At 36.6% G+C, this 19,948-nt stretch overlaps 1 protein-coding gene across 3 annotated transcripts in view; it reads right to left on the bottom strand.

The window, feature by feature from the left end:
- TRIO (trio Rho guanine nucleotide exchange factor) overlaps positions 1-19,948 on the bottom strand; it is a 249,792-nt gene that overhangs the window by 56,952 nt on the left and 172,892 nt on the right. For all 3 annotated transcript variants that reach the window (XM_088130970.1, XM_088130969.1, XM_007420371.4), the window contains exon 34: positions 14,313-14,556. In XM_088130970.1, coding sequence (XP_087987096.1) covers positions 14,313-14,556 — 244 coding nt within the window. The remainder of the gene's footprint in view (positions 1-14,312; positions 14,557-19,948) is intronic.

Here is a 19,948-nt window from a genome sequence, read left to right as displayed (position 1 = left end):
AGGAATTGCATACGGTCTTTCTTTAATGTTCTATGACTTGCCCTTGCCAATGTTGAAGGGACAGAGACAAACCCAGCTATACAAGTTAGCATGTTGCAAAGTGACTGCCATGTTTTCTACATTCCCTGGAAATATGTATGAGTTCCTAAGGTAAATCCACGTTCCAAGAGGAAATCTGACTCAATCTATTCCTCCTAAAGGGAATGCTTGTTAAACTAATGACCATATATTGCTCATGTTGCTTAAGAACAACGGCTCCCCTCATTACAGAATCAGGCATTGCTTTATATGATACAGTTAATACATCCAATTCCTTGTTCCAGATGGAAATTGGAGTTTAGGATTTATATATTTGACAGGAGTTTTCTTCTAGCTAAATATTTCCTTTGGCTTGTTTAGTTTTCATGTGCCAAGAGTTCCATGTCTTAACTAATATATTTTTGCAGTGTATAGAGTAAAATATATTTTAATGATACACTTCAATCAAAAATAATCTTAAGTAAGAAGGGAGATCAGGGAAAATTATGCAACTCTCTCCCCTTTCAACTAGGAAGCAATTGAGAGGGGGGGAGTCGCATGATTTCCCTAGTTTTGTTCTAAATCTGATTACATTCTTTCCAGAAATAATGAATCAATCAAACAAAGCTACTGCTTCTGATTACATGCAATCATTTTTGTACAAATGTCCCTCAGACAACAGTATGATGGTCACCCTTGCTGGGATTATATAGTAAACAGATGTAGCTGCAGAGCCACCTACTACCACAGTCTTAAGTCAGGATTGCTGCAACAGATTTACGTTTAATGGTAGGGAAATTGGATAGAACTCTGATTCCTAAACTTTCTTTGCTGTCCACTGGGCTATGAAAGGAGTTAAAATGTGCTCTGAAAAAGTTTCACCATACTGCATGCATGCACCATATTCTCTTCCTCAAATTACAGAGGAAAACTCTTTTTGCTAATGTATGGACCCTATTCAGTGCTCCTAAGAAATGCCTGCTTTCCATTACATTAGATGAGTTAGTGTGGCAGGCATGAACCATCCCTGCAAGAGCCACACATGCCAAGAGGGAACATATATGTTAGAAATATTGCTAATTTCCTGAAAATCACTAGGAAAAGGAGAATACAAATTGGCAGAAACTTTCATTAGCCCAAAGCAACAATATTCCCCCCCCCCCCAATGCTCTAGGTTTGGTCAACACTTAGCCAAGAAACAATCCATTTTTAAAAATATTTATTTTAGGAGCAGGTTCCATTTCCTTCTTTCATGACTTCCAACAACCTGAAACAAGGCATAATTTTTATTAGGCTATTCCTATCAAATTGGTAGATTTGTTGGAGGCAATTTCCTTTTTCCTTTTTGTCACCTGCAATGCTTCTTCAGTTCTCTTTCATTCGTCAAGCATGACATTAGGGGCAAATAAATTAAGAATCTATTAAACAACCCCTCTCCCGCCATTTACTGTGATTAGATCCAGCCTTCTTCCCCCAGCCTATATAAATATTAAAAAGTTTTAACTTGAAATTCCTTGCAGTCGTCTACAACATAATATGTTCATTTGGTAATACATAAACTTGAAAACAATATCAATGCAAATCAATATTAAACAGAAATGATGGGCTGAAAAATGAGTAAGCCTTATACATACATGCAGGCTTTTTTTTTTTAAATCAGTTTTTTACATGATATTTTAGCTTAAACTTCCTGTTTATAAAATGTGCACAAAAGAGCTCTTGAGAGAAGGTAGAAAGGAAACATGGGCCTGCAGTACATTAACCCTCAGACATGCCTTCCTACAGTCCCAGATGTGCTCCATTCCAGGAAAGATTTTGCAGTCATTGTTCTGGCCGACTCTGGTGAGGTCTACAGAAATACATTTAACAACTTCCATCTGTGCCACAAAAGCTAAGGCTATATGCTTCTTTTGGAGCTGGCTGAAATCCAAGAGTTACACCACTCTGTCAGCTATACTGGTTCCTTTATTACATTCCAGTCTTCACCCTCTTTTCCTGAATGGCCTTTCCCAGGAATCCCTCTTTAGCAATGCTATCCTTAAAGAGGGATGGTGTGATATTATATACGTACATGAAGTGTACTGGAGTGAATGTGGAATACAGGGTGAAAAAGGGCATGTTCCATTTAATCCATAACATTTATCTGAAATGTAGTTAGAATCAATTATGCCAATAAATACCGCATATAGAAGTGTGACTCACCCTGTGGTCTAACATACAAACAAAAGGCATAGGAAGTGCCATGGACAAGGATGTACATGGCCCAGAAAATAATGTGAATGGAAGCAGAAAATCTAGACTGTGAGAACTAGATATGCTAAATCAGTGGTGCCAACTCTCTGAAATACAGCCATGCAATAAAATCCTTATATATTTTAAAATGTTCCATTTTGCTATTCACTGTAGAAACACAGTATTCCTTGCACTGGAGAGAATGAGGCTCCCAGATCTTGCTTGAATGTACAAAAATGAAACTCAAAGCCATCAAAATATGTAAAAGTCAAACCTAATTGAAAACTTCTCCCATCTGCCTTCCCCAGCATGCTGCAGTTGAGATGATCTGAATTACATCTCCCATCATCCCCAGCAAGCATTTCTAATGATCAATGATAACTAATACTATCAACTAAATTTTTGGAGGGAATACAGTGAGGAAGACTGTTTTGCACTCTTAATTATCCTGTCTTGTTTCTTGGATTTTTAAAATCTTTACTGTTCTTACTGACTTCTCATTTCTCAGTGAAACTTGCATTAATGAGATCTGTTACTAGCAGGGTACTCCTCTCATTAATTTAAAGTAATCAAAACTGTATTAACACTTAACTGCTAGTTACACAAGCTATCAATTTTTTCTACATGTATTATAAACCTATATTTTTCTGACTATGAAGCTAAACTCAAAGTAGATAGCATTTAAACTATCTTTAAATCTTTGGTTATTCTGTCATTCTGACACATTTTCCTCAACTACTTGTATCTGCATAAGAAACATATCTGTAGTTTCTCTTAGTTATTTCTGCCCCATCTTTATCTGGGAGGTATTATCCATAACACAGCAGCAACTAATGGGCTCTCTTTTTATGTATTTATTTTAACTATTCATATTATTATTTGTTAGATTTATATCCCAATTTCCTCAGGAACTCAGAATCACAAAAACAACCCTGGCTGAGAATGGATTTAAACCTGGGTGTCCCCGATTCTACTCCAGCACTATATCACACTGGCTTCCATTTTACTGTCTGTAGGGCACTCAAGGCATGTAACAATAACTATTAAAATGAATTTTTAGACTAATTCATAAGCCCTAAGCAGAGAGAAAGGTCTTGATTCCCTTCCTGAAAGCTGAAAAAGTGAGATATGAATTGCATTCTTAGGGAAACATATTTGAAAAGTTGGAAGCAACACTGAAGAAGGTCCTCTCCTATGTATTTGACAAATGGACATTAGAAAGGGAGACCTTCTTCAGGATGGGCTGTCCTGTTGACTAAAATCTAGAAAGCGTCATACTGAGACAGGCAGGTTTTAGAATAGGCAGGCCCTAAGGCAATTAAGTTTTTAAAGATTAACACCATCATTTTAAATTGTGTCCAGAAAACAACTAGAATCCAGTGCAAATCTTTCAATATGGGCATAATATGCTTCTGTATCATGCTTTCATTAGCAGCCTAGATGTAATATTTTGCCCCAACTGAAATTTTTGGATACTTGCTCTTTGTAATAGCCAACTCAGGATGTAACTAAGGCATGGGAGATACCACCAAGTCCAACAGCACAAGAATGATCATAGCTGGTGCACTGGAGATAACAAATGCGCTCACTTCACTGCAATTTCCTGATGGCAGTGTCCGCAGCTAAATATGACACCAAAATCACACCCCCTGGGATGTCTTCATACAAATGTCACTATTCCATACCAGCCTGATGTCTGATGTAAGCATGCATGGTACATGGTGATGTAGTCACACATGTACTATTTGCCCCCTTGCCCACCCCACCCCCGAGGATGCCCAGGTTTCCTGAGACTCCAGAGATAAGTAAGAATCAAAAATAACTCTCAGATAGATCTGCTCTTTTAGAGGAAATTATCCCAAATCTGAAGGCCTAGTTTCTGTTCTCAACATCCTGGCAGAAGAAGTGCTCCATAAAAGGGAAAGCAATAATACCCTATTCTGTATAATAACAATGGAGACTAAGCATTCTTCAATACTGTGGAATAGCAATCCAAATGGGTTTTAGTCAGGCTTGATCTGAATAATCTAGGATGTCTCCATTTGCATTCAAGTAGTCATTCCTTTGGTTGATTTGACACTGCAAAATGGAAGAGGACACTGAGAAATGGCAGTGTCTACTACCTAGGCTACTTCCACATTCCACAGTGGGATAGGATTTTGTGTTGATTACAAAGGAGGCAAGATAATCTGCAACTGCATTTGGGAATCTATTTTAAGTCAGTGTGGTATATAACATTATAAATATTCCTTTAAAAAATCATGAATTACACCATTATAAGAAACATTACACTAGCAAAATGTATTTACCTCAACGTATGAATACTCTAAAAGTGTGATTTACTAATCCTAGATGTTTGGGGGGAAATAGTATTTCAAGATCTGCCTATTTTAAGTGAGAGCAGCCATGAATCAAAAAAGATCACATGTTCCTAATTATCATCTCTCCATATTTAAAGAAAATAGCCACTTTATGAAATCACATGCATTTTGTGAACATTTAATAGATACTGCGATATACCAAATTCAGGGTAGAATAAGATTGATTCGCACAAGCCCCAGGGAATGACAAACTTATTGCAAGGTGACTCAACAGTCTTTGTAACCTCATTGGAATGAGGTCTGTTTGCTAGTCATGTTTAGGGATGCCTCAGAGCAGCTCTTTGAATTTCTTTCCACCCTAAAATTTGTAGTATGTCTGGATATTTTGACATACGATCATCAAGAATTCAAGAGTCCAGTAAATATGAATATTTTGTAATTAGTAATTTTATAATATTTTTCAATACACATAGTGTACAGACTACACTAAAAAGGAAGGAGAGATATTATTGAATTAAAAAACCTTCCTCTTAAAAAAAAAAACTTCTATTTTCTTCTCTTAACCAGCTCATAAATCCAACAACTACTGTATTTAAAACTTGTGTCAAATAATAAGGTGCACTTACTTGCTGTTGCTTGTGATCAGTGGGAGCATACCTTAAGCCTAAATTGGCAATAACATGATTTATAACAGTGTGATCTTTTGCTTGCTAGTAGCACTACAGGCTGGAGCATCTGAGAAATATTTCTGCAATTAATGTTCCTGGAAAGATATCAAATATTCCTCAAGAAACTACCATGCTTTTCAGAAGGCAGAAGCAAAACTCTTCCATGAATGAATAGTAATAAAAATAGAGTTTCCTGCTGTTTTCCTATCATTTCAGACTTCAGCAGATCACTTGCCTGAAATGCTAATAAACCCATAAGTAAACATCTCTAACTCAGATATACGCACACTCAGGTATTCTGAACTCAACCTGCTGCTGCAGACAAAGGAATATTTGTTTATATGGTTACTGAAATTCTGAGAGATTATGCATAAGCTTGGGAAGCACATGTAACATCAGAATACTTTTAATTTTTTAGAATGCTGAGACTGCTGTGTTGCCATCAACATATGCAGGGAAATGCAAATATATTTGGATACATTTTAATCAAACTGTATGAGAATGAAAATATTAATTCAAAGGCTTTATCAAAAGGTTTTTCAGCTTTTACGCACTAACAAGGTTTGGATGTACTCAAGCATTTCACAAAGTATGTTAAAGATATATTTTTAAGGTTTTATTATTACTGCCTGATCAGAAAATAAAATCAGTACATTATTTAATACAGTTCTATTTGAATTCATGACTTCTCATGCAGGAAAGCTAAGAATGCATATCCATTCATCAAAAGAAAAAAACCCACACTTTCTTTATGGAACAGACTAAAGCAGCTGAAACTACTAAGAACCAAATGTACAACTTTGTTGTATGACCTTCCAATACACAGTACACAATGAAGAAAATACAATAGTATCCTTTTTTGTCTATCTTGACATGGTGTATTCTCTAGGAGATACTTAACTGAGTACTGATATTTTCATAAATTATCTTTTTAATTTTAGCTTTGATTTGGTTACACATAAATATAATTAGGCAGCTCATTATATGTTATAGCAGTGCTAGTCTTCCCATTTCTGACTTGCATTTCCCTTTAAAACTTGCTACAAACAGGATCAGCACTTCTTCTATCTACTAGACTTAAGATTCTCATCAATTTCCGAGAATCTACTGGAAATGCATTTGATTCCACTTTTGTTAAGCCCTGATTTATTCACCTACGTGCATCTGCTTCCGCAGTGAAAAAATAGCACAAACACACAGAAACACACATTCCTGCTTTCAAGAAATTCTGAGTATCATTTGTACCTAAGTCCAGGATCCAGTATTTACAGCTGTCAGACTGTCCATTTCCACAGTATGGAGAATGATGAGACTGCAGAGTGTCAATTCTGTCTGACATGGTGAACTGGGAACCACTGCTGTAAAATCCTTACACCACTGCTGGACCTTTTTGGAGAGAGTTTCTACACAAAGGCTATGCTGGTGTTCTTCTGTTCCTCTTCCCTCTAAGTGCTCCCTGGCCAGGAGGTGGGGTAGAGAATGCATTTAAGCTTTCAGCTCTTGTAAATTCCCTTGTCTTCAGCAGAGCTACTCCCTTCAGGGGATGCTATCCTCTGACTCACTACCCAGCACAACTCCAGATTGCAGGCTCACACTGGGGAATGGCCAGATGTGATACCGTAACTAGCCTAACTGAAGTTCAGGCAAATTCGTCCTTACATTGCAGAGGTAAATTTCAAACACTTCTTAGCACTGGAGAAAAAAAGAGCAGTCAGCTCACTTAGCAATAATCAAAGACAATAAAAACAAGTTACTAAAGCATGAACAGGACACATCAAAAGGATTAGGGCTGGACATTATGATGAAGGAACAAGTGCAGTACTTTTCAGTTTTTCTAATTTCCATAATGACAAACTAGAAAAGGAAATCACCAGAGAAAGGATCTCGAATACAAGAAACACAGAGAAAGCATGTGCGTTTAGCGCTTGTTTCTTTGGGAGGATAAGAATATAGAATTTCAACTGGGCAATGAATTATTAAAAAATCTAAGAGCTGATCCACCAAAGTATACCACTCAGTGAGTTCTAGTACATTGTTTAATGATAAAGAACCCATTTCTTTCATGGGACTGACACAGTCAGACTGCTCCAGTACTATGAACTCAATAACCCAATTCTGACATGGAAAATATTGGCAAATTATGAGGTATGAGGGTAGGTGTACCCATAAACTTAAGATGAACACACTCTACCTCCGAGAGTGCCACAGAAACTCAAATAATTTAGTTCTTAAAGTTTGCAGTTTCAAAGAGTGCCCTGAGCAATCAACCATTATGTATGAGGATTCAATCCAAGATTTCAATCCAAGAATCAGAAAGAGATCTGCACCCCAGAAGACTTTTTAGGTAAACAGAAACTGACTGAGCAACCAGCAATGCATGAATGATATAAGGCAGCTACAAGGTCCCCTTATATGCTTCTTGTAAATGTCGAACTCCTATGAAGATACAGAGGCAGATAATTCTATGCACATAATATTTCTAATTCAGGATTTACAAGGTGAAGCTAATCTGGGCCAGATCAAGTATATTAGCTGAACCTGGAATGAGAGACCCAGTTCCAGGCTCATGTGTATCTAGTCCTTTCTCTCATGCAACTCTTCAAGCAAGCAGTAACTTCTGACAAACAAATATCTATGTCTACACCTAGAGTTACTTTTAATTTGCTTTGCTGAAAGAACACCAGATGGAAACAGTTTGGAAAGTTTTGTTCTGGACAACAAGAACTGTACCTCAACCTATAGTATAAATAATTGCTAATTAAAATTCAAACTGGATATGTAGGGGAAAAAAAAAACAGCTGAAGAAAAAAATGTGCACATTGACTCAGTGCCCAGAGATAGCTGACAACGTATATCCTTTTTTATACAGTCCAGTAACTTACCAACCCTGTCAAAAGCAAAATTTGTCTGTGCTGGTAGAAACAAACACCTCTCCTGCTCTTGTGTTTCTGCAACTGATATTTATCCCCTAGCCTAGAGGTAATGTGGAGTCTTCAGGACCAATAGTTTTCAGTTTCACTGGATGATTCCTAATCTTAAATGTTTTGAGAAGAAAAATCCCCTTCTCTCTGCCCATTTTTCCATGCCACTTACGATTTTATACACTTCAGTCTTGTCCCACCTCAAATGCCTTTTTCAAAGTGAAAGAATCCCAAATGTTCTAGCCTTTTCTCTTCGGAAAGTATTCACCCCTCCTTTTTTAGTTTCTTGACTGTTTTGCTCCCTTCCTCTCCGACTCACACAGGTGTTCCTTATCACAGCTCTGATGTGCTGACTCTGCTAGACAGCTTCAATACTTTCACTCCTCAAGTTTACTTTAGCCCAGAGAAGAGAACAAAAGAAGGGGAAAATGACTCTTTCCTGAGCGTCTCAATTTTCCAGTACTTTTGTCTGCTGTCCACTCTGACATCTGGTTTGTCCTTTCCAAATGCAGCCGTCTTTTCCATCAGCCAGTCCACTCTGTTCCAATGATCTCTCTTTCTGGTCCTGCTTGCTCCAGTTGGGTCCTCAAATGCAGATTCCTTCTTTCTCCAACTGTGCTTGGATTCACATAGGACCTCCAGTCCACACAGCACAAATACAACACCAACAATGTCCAACAGACTCCTCCAATGGCTAACAGAGCTGCCCTTTAATATATTTTTACCAAAAGGGAGACATTTGGGAGACACCCAAACCTTCTTGGTGCCCACGTGATAAGTTGGTAAGTGGGGGAAAAAAATTAACTGAGATCATTTTATAACTCTGTCCCCATCAGGGTATCTCATTCTGCCACACACTGGTCTCAACACAGATCCTTGAGAATCTGTATTTCTTACGTCCTTTTATTCAGAAAATTACTTACTATATTCCTATTCTTCACTATTTTTTTAAAAAATAGTTGGTAATCCATAAAAAGACAGAACCTCCAATCCCATGACTAAGTCACTCAGGAACTTTGATGAAAAAAAATGTCAAATTTTCTGAAAATCCAAGTATATAATGTCACCCATGTGTCTGTTAACACTCCCAAGGAACTTTAGAAGATCGGTGAGATATGCCTTTGGGGCACTACTATGTTTTTTCTTCAGCAAAACACGTTCTTTGGTGTGCTTAATTTTTTTTCAATTTTATAGTTCCTACTAATTTGCCTGGAACAGTTGTTAATCTTACTGGTCTATAGTTTCCTAGAATTCTCTTGGATTCCTTTTCAAAAACTGGTGACTGGTTGGCTACCACCCAGTCCTCTGGCACTGATCCTATCTGAAGGACAAGTTACATATTTTGCTAAGAGGTCAACAGCTTCACATTTGAGTTCTTTAACAGCTATTGGTAGATACAACCAGGACTCAGTGATTTTTCAATGGTTAGTCTCACAAGATGTCCTAAAATATAAAATTTTGTTACTTCAATTTGCTTTAGTTGCTTTGATTCTCTCTTAGAGAACATCAATACAAGCTCTGGTATCTGACCTATACATTCTATTCGAATTCCATATCCTCAAGCACTCCATTTACATCTTTGTCCTGTAATGACCCAACTGTTTTTCTGGCTAGTTTTTTTTTTTTTTTAACTTCAAAAATATTTAAAGAAGTTCTTATTGTTTCCCTTAATTTTTTTTTTTGACTCCCCCAAAAGGTTATTTTTTGCATTCCTTATTACCTTATATTTTTCCCCCACCAGAGTGTATACTCCCTTTTGTTCTTCTAATTAGGATAGGTTTTCTATCTACTGAAGGAAAGATTCCTTAGTTTTACAGATTCCTGGATGCAAGAAATCCATGATCTTTTCCTGGACTTGGATGACATCTCCTAACATTGGAATATATTCTAGTGGAACTTCAATTACTGTAGTTTTAAGTAGAAGTTACTTAAAACTACAGTAATTGAAGTTCCACTAGAATATATTCCACTATGAAATGATTTGGCCTCTTGACTTTTCTTTTCAGTTTCTGTTTCAGTAATCCTCTTGTTCTGGGAGATGTGTCCCCTTGTAGTCAAATGTGACTGTGTTAACTCTAAAAGCCAAGTCTAGCTATTAGTGGTACATGTGCATTATGTCTTTCCTGATGGGGAATATCTTGAGCACAGAAGACAGCGCATTCCCAAAAAAGCGAAGACCGTAACCCAACAGGGTTGCATAAATAAATGTCTATAGTCTATTTAACTTCTTATTTAACCTTTCCAATGTATGCTTCTTAAGTTTGTTTTTTTCAATTTTAAAGAAAAACATTAAGATATTTCCCTGATGAATGCATGAGGTAAAACACCAAGAATGTAAATTCTGTGATTTCATGCTACATATATGGCTGCACAAACCTAGAGAGGGTTCCATCACTATATTTTACAATGAAAAATGTAAATTTTACTTAGACTTAATAATCTTAGAGTTTTTAACAGGTTATCTTCCTATTTTTTCCATTATATAATTAATGTCATTTCAAGCAAGAGGCAACATGAATCATCATGCCAAATTTCTCAGTTTCAAGGGCCACCCAACCCCAGAAGAGAAAAGACAGATATCTAGCTGCAGTGCTTAAAGACTGAATTTACAGAAATTACCAGGAATTTTATTTATAATGCAGTTCTTCTGTAAGAAAAAAAAGAGGGTGTTCTTGGTTATGAACTCAGCAGCAAAGAATTATTACAGCCAGCCAGTTTGATCCTTTTCTCCACCCTTCTCTTAACTATACTAAGCCAAAAAAACTGTGTAGTTCCATTAAGAAGAGAGTTTCAGCAAATCATTTCAGAATCAATACTCCATGAGAAAACAATATGACATTAAGACAAATTCTGGAAAGAGTAGGTTTTTCTTGTCTTTACTATACAATGTATTACAGTTCCAGCATTACCAGCTGCATCCAGTAGGATTTAACGTCTTCAGTTACTAACACAAAGATTGTGCTGTTTGCTGAAATTTGCATGTCCCCTCTGCACCACAGATAAAAATTAGCTAGCTTGCAAAAATGGAATGATTGGGAGGAAAAAAAGTTTTTGGAAAGCATAAGGATATTATTTCATCTTGCTTCCTAGCTTTTCAAACAATAATACTTTTTATATCCTTGGCTGAAAGTTAATCTCTTTGACTGCAAACTATCCAAAGACCACTTTTTCCCTTGAGTGAAGAATAACTTAAATTTCATTGCTTTGCCCCTATAAGATATAGTCAACTTCTCAGCTTTTTTGCTTGTATAATAAATTTTATGGTAAACAATTTGAAAGTCTTGGGAATTGCTTCAAGGTGTTCAGAAGACTGTCACTTAAAATAAAATAGCTACTTAAACATGAACTGTTAAAACTCATCAAGACCAGAATAAAGGAACATTCTTGGCCACCAAAGACAGAGCAAAAGGGAATGTTAAATCAACCATTTGTAGTTAGCTGGTAGGGCTTAAGACTTCTTCCTATCCCATGGAGAAAAGCATTATCTTCAGTTTAAATACTGCCTTCTAGGAGAAGCAGTGGCTTTTCTATCAGCTCTATTTTACAAAGACAAGGAGAAGGAAGAGGAAAGAACTATGGGTTGTAAACAGAGCAGAGGATGTAGTGCTAGAAGCACAAGCCATGTGTTAGTCTGGCAACTTCACCAATCACCAGCATAGCAGATCATTGTGCAAAAAAAAAAAAAAGGCTTCAGCTAAGTGGCCACTTGGTAGTTGAGCACCAGAGACCACTCCCTGAGGAAATTGAGGAACAGTGGCTTCCATGGCATTGGAGCAGAGTGGAGGCAACTGGTAGCTCTCTGTAACATGGCTGAACCTTTCCACAGACTAGGTACTGGGCAGTGCTAATACCAGTAACCTTCTGGGAATCTCCCTCCTGACAATCTAGGCACTAGGTGCCATCAACTGTACTGAATTGACTGACTGGTGCCTTGAAGAAGTACCAAGTGGCACCAACTGCAGTGACACCATCACAGTGGCATGAAGAACAACAGGCAGCATAAATAGTGGCAACTCTCAATGGTCAGGACAATCACAGAAGCCCAGAAAGGAGGATGAATTCTAGTAGAAAGAAGGGTTGTAAGAAATTCTTACTCTCACTTTCAAATGAGGAGGAGAGCATGTGCAGGAGGATACCGTATTTGTCCTTTCAATTTGTTTATTCTGCTATATAATCACTGTGATTTTAACTTCTAGGTTTTATTTTTAATACCATGCTGACTTTTTTTTGTAAGTTCATTCTATACAGAAGTGCAAGGGACAGGTATGACAATGAATAATTCACTTTACTGCTTCTTCCATACTGACATTGTAAATTTTTACTTGACTGATTTTAAATCAATTAAAATCCTCCCAAGATGAATTGTGGTTGATTATCTTCTTTGGTATAACCATGATTTTTCAGTTACTTCTGCAAATTTAGTTATTATGGTTCCTGGTAAATATCTGATGGCCATAAATCATACTTATTTCTGAATCACCATACAATTGAAATGACTTCTAAAGAATCATTTAATTGCCTTATATAAATTATATACCGTACTATAATAATTGTAGGCCCCAAATTCTTAAACTTTAACTTACAATCTTACTTGTATTGTCACATGATTTTATAGTTTGTTTTCTTCAATTGTGATTCTTTTATTTTGTTTTGCTGGTCAATGACCGAAATAAAATCACTGACTGACTGCTTATAAGGGACATACGCAAAATGGCTTGCATTACAAAGACTTAATCTGATCCCACTTAACCAACAAACACAGATGCATGTTGTATCAAAAATGTCCAGGACAAACGTGCACAACCTGTGCAGATACTGTACACCACACAATCACTCTCTTCAAAATTTCCATTAAAAAAAAGTTCTAGGGAATAAGCAACCTAAAAGGAAGACGTTACCATGGCTGATTTTCTCCTAAATGATAGAAGACAAGAAGTTAAATGCTAAACATTTAAAAATATTTTATTCAGCATCTGTTTGGAACTGTCTTTTTCCAAGTATATGTAGGAGACCACTGTGGAACAAAAACACCTGAAGACTGCATTTTCTCTTCAAGGCAAATTGTTATGAAAGGTTTGACAAATCTATTAAACAGACTAGAGAGTACATGGGTGTCTTAAACCAATTACGGGTGTAACAAATGCTTCAGAGTTTAACAGGAATTTATTATGTGAATGCATGGGTTACAAGTACATATAAATATTATTTTTGGTAGCTTCATACAAATTTCTCTGATTTCCTTAGGCTGCCAAATATTCTCAAGTACAGGAATCTACAAATCGTGACTTAAAAGGTTAGTATTATCTGTGATGACCACTGAAATTGCCTACTCAGACCCTCGGGCATGTACAAAGAATACAAGGAAGGAGACAAATCTCTCTTGCATATGCCACTAGCTTTTACAGGAAAGTAGAAATGCACGTTACTCTTGCCACTTTTGCCTTTCCCAGTGATAGGGCAAACTGAGAGACCAGTGGGCCCTCTCATTCTCTGTAGGCATTTGAGGACAGTTAGATTGTCTCCTATATATGTCACAATCAAGAAACATTTAACTTCTCTTCTTGCAGTTAACAGGGAAAAAGTGCAGGAGGCCAACTATCATTAAGGTGTAAATCTGTAGACTTCCTGATCATATAAATAACACAGCTCCATGATAATAAATTGATCAGTTACACTCATGCTTCTGCATTCGAGATTTATATAAAACCTCTTTTTCTCTTTTTTTGAGAATGCATGTAATACATTCAACAAGTTAATAAACTAACTTAAATTATTAACTATATTCTAATTTTTCCATGAAAAATTCAGTGGCACCCTATATAAATGGTTTTATGGTTTATGATTTTATAGTTAGTAGGTTTTATTGTTGTTGTGAGCCGCCCAGAGTTGTGTTTAAGATGGGCGGTCATACAAATCAAGCAAGCAAGCAAGCTAGCTCCATAGAAGACCTTAATGAAAGAAGCAACAACCCAACCCAACATTCACAGTTTGTAATCTACAAAAAAGTTACACAAAGCCTCATCCTATGTAGACTAAGTAGTTCTAAGTAGCACTGCACATTATATTATTTTCTATAATATCCACTACAGCACTGTTAAACAGCAGTATGGGAAAAGGAAAAAGCAGACAATTGGAAGACTTAATTCTCCTACCTTTGTGGTTAAAGATGCCCTCCATTTCCATACTGCTTCTAGAGTGGGCAATGCAGAGAGAACCACAGGGAACTAGTCCTTCTGCAGCTGGGGACCGGTCAGTAGTTCGTACTAGGCACCAGTCAGGTTTATCATGAGGCCTCTCTAGAACTTCTACTGTCTGACCACGACGGATTGTCAGTTCATTGCTGTTGCATGCTGTAAAGTCATGGATGACTACTGTCAGCTCACAACCACCAGATAACTGTAGAGAAAGCAAACAAAACAGAAACCTCAGCATTCTATATGGAAGAACTGATTCATGTCCACCCATCTCGACAAATTTTTGACAACCTGAAGTGGTTCCATAACAAACTCAGCAACTACTGACAAGGCACATTTCTCATTTTACCTTATACCATGATAGTCCCCAGAAAATGAGTTCTTATGAGTATTTATCTATGTCTGCCCTCACAGTGAGAGCAGGTATGAGTTTAATAAGAAAAATATTGAAAAGTTGAATTTATTCTTAAATAATTCATATAAAATTCTATTATTACAAGGCATACACAAAGAATTATCAACATAAATCATTAGTGTCACTAAATGATCATCCAGTTAAATTTTGACATTAGATGGAAAAATTATTCAGTGATTATATAAACAATTGGGATGGATTTCCCTGGTAAATACATTTTGCCACTGCCTAAGAGTTCCTCCTGTTATCCCAAAATCATCATCATCATCATCATCATCATCATCATCATCATCCTTTTATTGAAATTTATTGAAAATTTCTGAAAACAATGCATCTTTTTGAATTTACACTGTTGGTTATAAAGCTTACCCTTTTTTCCCTAAATTCCAAAATAAAGAGGTTCCTTGTGAAATCACATAATGTAATCACCTGCATTTGATTTCACTTCCAAGCTTTGAATAATGCACCAAGCACTGTGGTCTGGATTAGAAATGTATTACTCCTAGTGATTTGCATTACAAAAGAGAGACGCGACTAATTGCTTTTTTGAGAAATATTACTTTTTGGTATGTCTCTGGTCATCCAGGGCTAAGATATACCTTCCTGGTTCATCAGGCAATCACCATAAATAAATAAAATAAAAATAGGCACACAGGTTAATTCCTTTCCACATATTGTATTATAACTTCAGTTAGTCAGGCTGGAGTTCTCCCAAAACTTTCCCATGATCACAGACTGCAAGCTTGACTTTCTGATCCTAGTTTTGAAAGTGGGGAAGGGGAGGGTAAAGAAAAAAGACGAAGTATGTTTCTCATAATGAAGCAAAATAAATCAGCTTGTACCCGTCAAGACACAGGCAGGAATTAATCATGTTGCTCCTACGTAATCTCTCAGGACAATTTCCATTCAAGTTACGAGGTGCGCATTTTCAGAAACATGCTGCCTCCCCACTTATTAAGTGTATGAGGAGTTTCCTTCTTCACCCACACCCATTTCTTTTCTGCTTATATTAGTGCTCCATCCATTTAAAATTATGTCAAAGAGAATTTATTTGGGGGTGGAAGGGGCAGGCAGGCAAGAAAAAACCCTTGGGTTTTTTTTTTTAAATGATTTATTTTTACATTACTTCCCTTAGATTGGAGTAATTGAAAACAGCTGTAGGCCTGAAGGGGTCTGAGAAAACGGCTTTTTTGATTTAGAGTCTGACCACAACATGACAATATGTACATCTTCTAAGAAAAGAATGCTGCGAACAGAAAATTTTGTTTGAATCATCCTGAAGAGATCATTCAAAATTGGCCTTGTTAGTTTTATTATTGTAGATGCACACCCAAATATCAGACAATATATCCATGTCCACATCAGAAGACTACCCTTGCTGAAATTTGTTCTTTAGTGCTAGATGGTGGGGTAGAAGAGGAAGGAAGGAAGGAAGGAAGGAAGGAAGGAAGGAAGGAAGGAAGGAAGGAAGGAAGGAAGGAAGGAAGGAAGGAAGGGAGGGAGGGAGGGAGGGAGGGAGGGAGGGGAAGGACTGTAGTTTAGTAATAGAGTTTACGCTTTGCATAGGATTAATCCTAAAACTTCTCATTAAAACAATTTTAAACTGCCAAACTGGGAAAGATCCCATCTGAGAAATGTTCCTAAAGCATTTTCCAATCCTCCAAACCTCAAAAAAGCTATAAATTTCAATAAAAAAAGACGCATTCTCTAAATTCTGCATATGCTATTGGTCTCCATGTGGGAAACCCATATTCCTTTTTCATCCCTATTATTCAAACATCATGATACTCTATGGGATCCTGGCTAACACGAAATACAGTTAAGTGGTATCCATCTGTACACAGCTGCCATTTTCCTCAAATATATGACATATCTCAGGAGGAGTTTTCAGACATTACAAACAAGAAGCATTCAACCCCCACCTCCACCACCACCTTCACTCCAGTGATTTCATTTTTCTTCAGTCATTTGCACTTTTACTACAAATGTTTGCAGTGAAGTCTTTCTTAATACAACTGTAGTCATATTGGCTTTCATAAGCCAGGAAGCATTATTAGGGTTCTGAATCCCATGGAAGCCGACACAAGTGCAGTTGTACCTTGGAAGATTTCCCTGATGCAGACAACTGCACTGAAGAGTTGAACATCCTCAGGGAAAAAATAGGTTAGTTGAGATGACAGAGCATTAGGTTTGCGCGGACTGGTCAAGCTGTTAGTGCTTGCGTTCGTAAGGCCTGGATAGGACTTGTGTGCCCAATGCACATCAAAAAGACATTTGTAAGGAAACGTTGCAAAGATGAATAGCAAAACAAGGCTAGATTATATGGCCTTATGGACTCCTCCATACTTTCATTCAAAGTGCAGAAGCCATGAATCTTCCCTCTAAAGCTTCTTTCCAAGGTTACTAAGGCAGAAAGGAGAAATTAGTTTCTTAAAATAGAGGATCTATGCAGTGGTGTAGCCAGATCTCAATCACTTCGATACAGGAACACTTCCAGCTGCTGCAGCCACAAAAAACAAACAAAAAACCCTGGGGATTCTCAGTAACTTCTTCTTTCCCCCTTTAAAATATCTTTCTTCTTTCCTCTTTCAAAATATTTACATAAACCAAGAAACTTTACTCAGGTTTTATGTGATTAAAAAAAACACATAAACATTATTTTTTGCTTAGAAATCTAAGTAAAATAAGGGAATAGAAAGCATTTCTGGAAAATCAGATATACTTTTATTTAAGTGATAGAATTACCAATTAGTGAACACGAATCAAGATCCCATTTTTAGGGTAAATGACAGCTTCTTTCTCATTAAGGTAGTGACTGAATAGAGAGTGACAGTTGGCTTTTAATTAGCATCTACAAGCTTATGTTTTGTAGAGGACATATACCACCATACCTGACCTTTTTGCCATACTTTATAAAATATCAAAATAATTTTCAGTAATTTTCTTTTATCTACCTTTAACTCGCAATAGCTAAGCAGAAATTAAGCTAATCAGACAAATTGCACATCATCTCATTCACTGACTCACTCTCAAAATTTCTCCTATTACATTACATTACATTTTGGATTTATCTCTGCCCATCTCCCCCAGTGGGGAACTCTGGACAGCTCACAAAGTACACCGTAACCATTATGGTATGATAGTTTATACCATATTCATTTCCTCAATGCTCTCAAACCATTTACTGAATATTTTTCAGAAAAACATACATTCAATTTCAACAATATTGTCCAGGTGTCTTAGGCTGGATTTGATTTTCTAGAACCCTTCTCACCTTATCATCATCACTGTATTTCCAAAGGGTCTTTTATTTTCTTCAACTGGCTAACATACTGAAATTCTATTTTTTTTTAAATCAGTGACTATTCAGCACCACTTTTAATCCCATCTCTTATTGATTACGCGCCGTCAAGTCGATGTTGACTCTTAGTGACTACATAGACAAGACTTCCTTCATGATGATCTGTCCATAACCTGATCTTTCAGGTCTTCCAATGGTCATCTCTCATTACCTTCTCCAAAATTAGCTTAATTCAGAGTAACAAAGCAATGTATAGCATAGCCCTATTCAGGAGCCCCTTCCTGATTCAAATCACACAAGGATAATCATGTAGAAAAAGGTTTATTACCTCATCCTCTTCCTCTGTCCTTCAATTCTACCATACTTATGTGTTTAGAAACATATTTTCTAGATATTTACAGAGCAAAGCTTTGACTGTTTTCCAGTGGCAGCTTTGTTGTCAGGAGATAGTATGTATAGAGTATATCTATGTCATTTAAAATGAAACGATCCACTTCAATATTATACAAACTTTGTATACCAAATATGAGTCTTGAAAGTCTTTAAAATTATTAGAAGAGATTGGATCTGAAATCAGTGATTTCTATGGCAAGAAATTTTTTTCAAATCCATCTCAGTGAATTATCAAGAATTGATTATACAAAAAGATTCATAGATGTTACAACACACCTTTAAAATTCTATTCTATTGATCAAATTTTTTTAGTTGGTGGATTTTAGTCACACCAAACTATCACACTCTCTGGTGGCAAAGCCCATTTTTAAATTCATTTTTGTTGAATTAGAAATTTAGAAGAATTATCAAACAATTTCTAGCAATTGTACTCAGGGTTGTTGTCTATATTTCCAAAGACATAAACTATTTCAATATAAGAAAGTTAATTCATTTTTTCTCTTAGCTAGATAATTAACAAAACACCAAAGAGCCACTAAGAAGCTTCCAATTAAGGATTATCCTACCCAAATTTGATCTTCATTTTTATTTATATAAAACTCTTAATAGGCTCATATCTATAAATATTGAATATGGAAGTTTTAAATCTTGGCATGTCTTCTTAAGGATATAAATCTGTCTCTGTCTAGTTTTAATACAAATATTAAAAGCATAAGTTAATCATCCAAGTATTTTGTACCAGCCCGAAATACTGGAAGCCAAGGTGTGGTTTATTGTTCATTATGACAGAAGAATTCTAAAGTTTTGCTAGTTGTGCATGTACTTAGCGACTCCTGAAACTTTATTCTTCTAAGATGAGGAAGCTGTGTAGAGCAAGAAATGTCTCCTTTCATTAAAGGTTTTTGAAGGGGAACTTTAGGCTGAAGGGGCAGAGTCAGCTGCATCTTCAATATTCTGCTTTTTCAAACGAGAAGGCTGCCCAAAGAAGAAAGCCTCTCTGTCTGAGGAGATGCGTTTATGCATGAACTCTTGTTCTGCTCTTTTCCTTGCCCCATCCTCCCTCACATAAATTCATATATATATATATACAAATCTCAGTTGATGGGGGAACAACCACCTCCCTTCTTCTGTAATTGTACAAATGTTTGTGTTCTCTTAAACATATAGATGTCTCTTTTGTGTATGTGATTGGTGCTGCATAACCTGAAAGAAAATGAACCAGATCTGTTTTTCATAGCTGAAACTAAAGGTGCCTGAGCATTAGTAGTATAGAGCCACTGACCATCTGGAAGACATATACAACCAGCTCTGAGTTTACAGCTCTGAGTTTACTGGAGGATCAGCAGGATATAAAAATGAACATAAAATCCAATTCTTAAATAAGCTTCAGGTTTCTACTTTCTGGGTTCTGGAGACTCATTTATGTGATATACTGCCCACTGGTAGAAAATGTATGCATGATTTCATTGTAGGTAGTGTTAAATA

Source organism: Python bivittatus, unplaced genomic scaffold, assembly GCF_059951505.1.
Source record: "Python bivittatus isolate LINGU-HERP-01145 unplaced genomic scaffold, Pbiv_v1 ctg000840_np1212, whole genome shotgun sequence".
Lineage (NCBI taxonomy): Eukaryota > Metazoa > Chordata > Lepidosauria > Squamata > Pythonidae > Python > Python bivittatus.
Note: the sequence above shows the minus strand (reverse complement) of the source record. Positions and strands in the feature narration are given on the sequence as shown.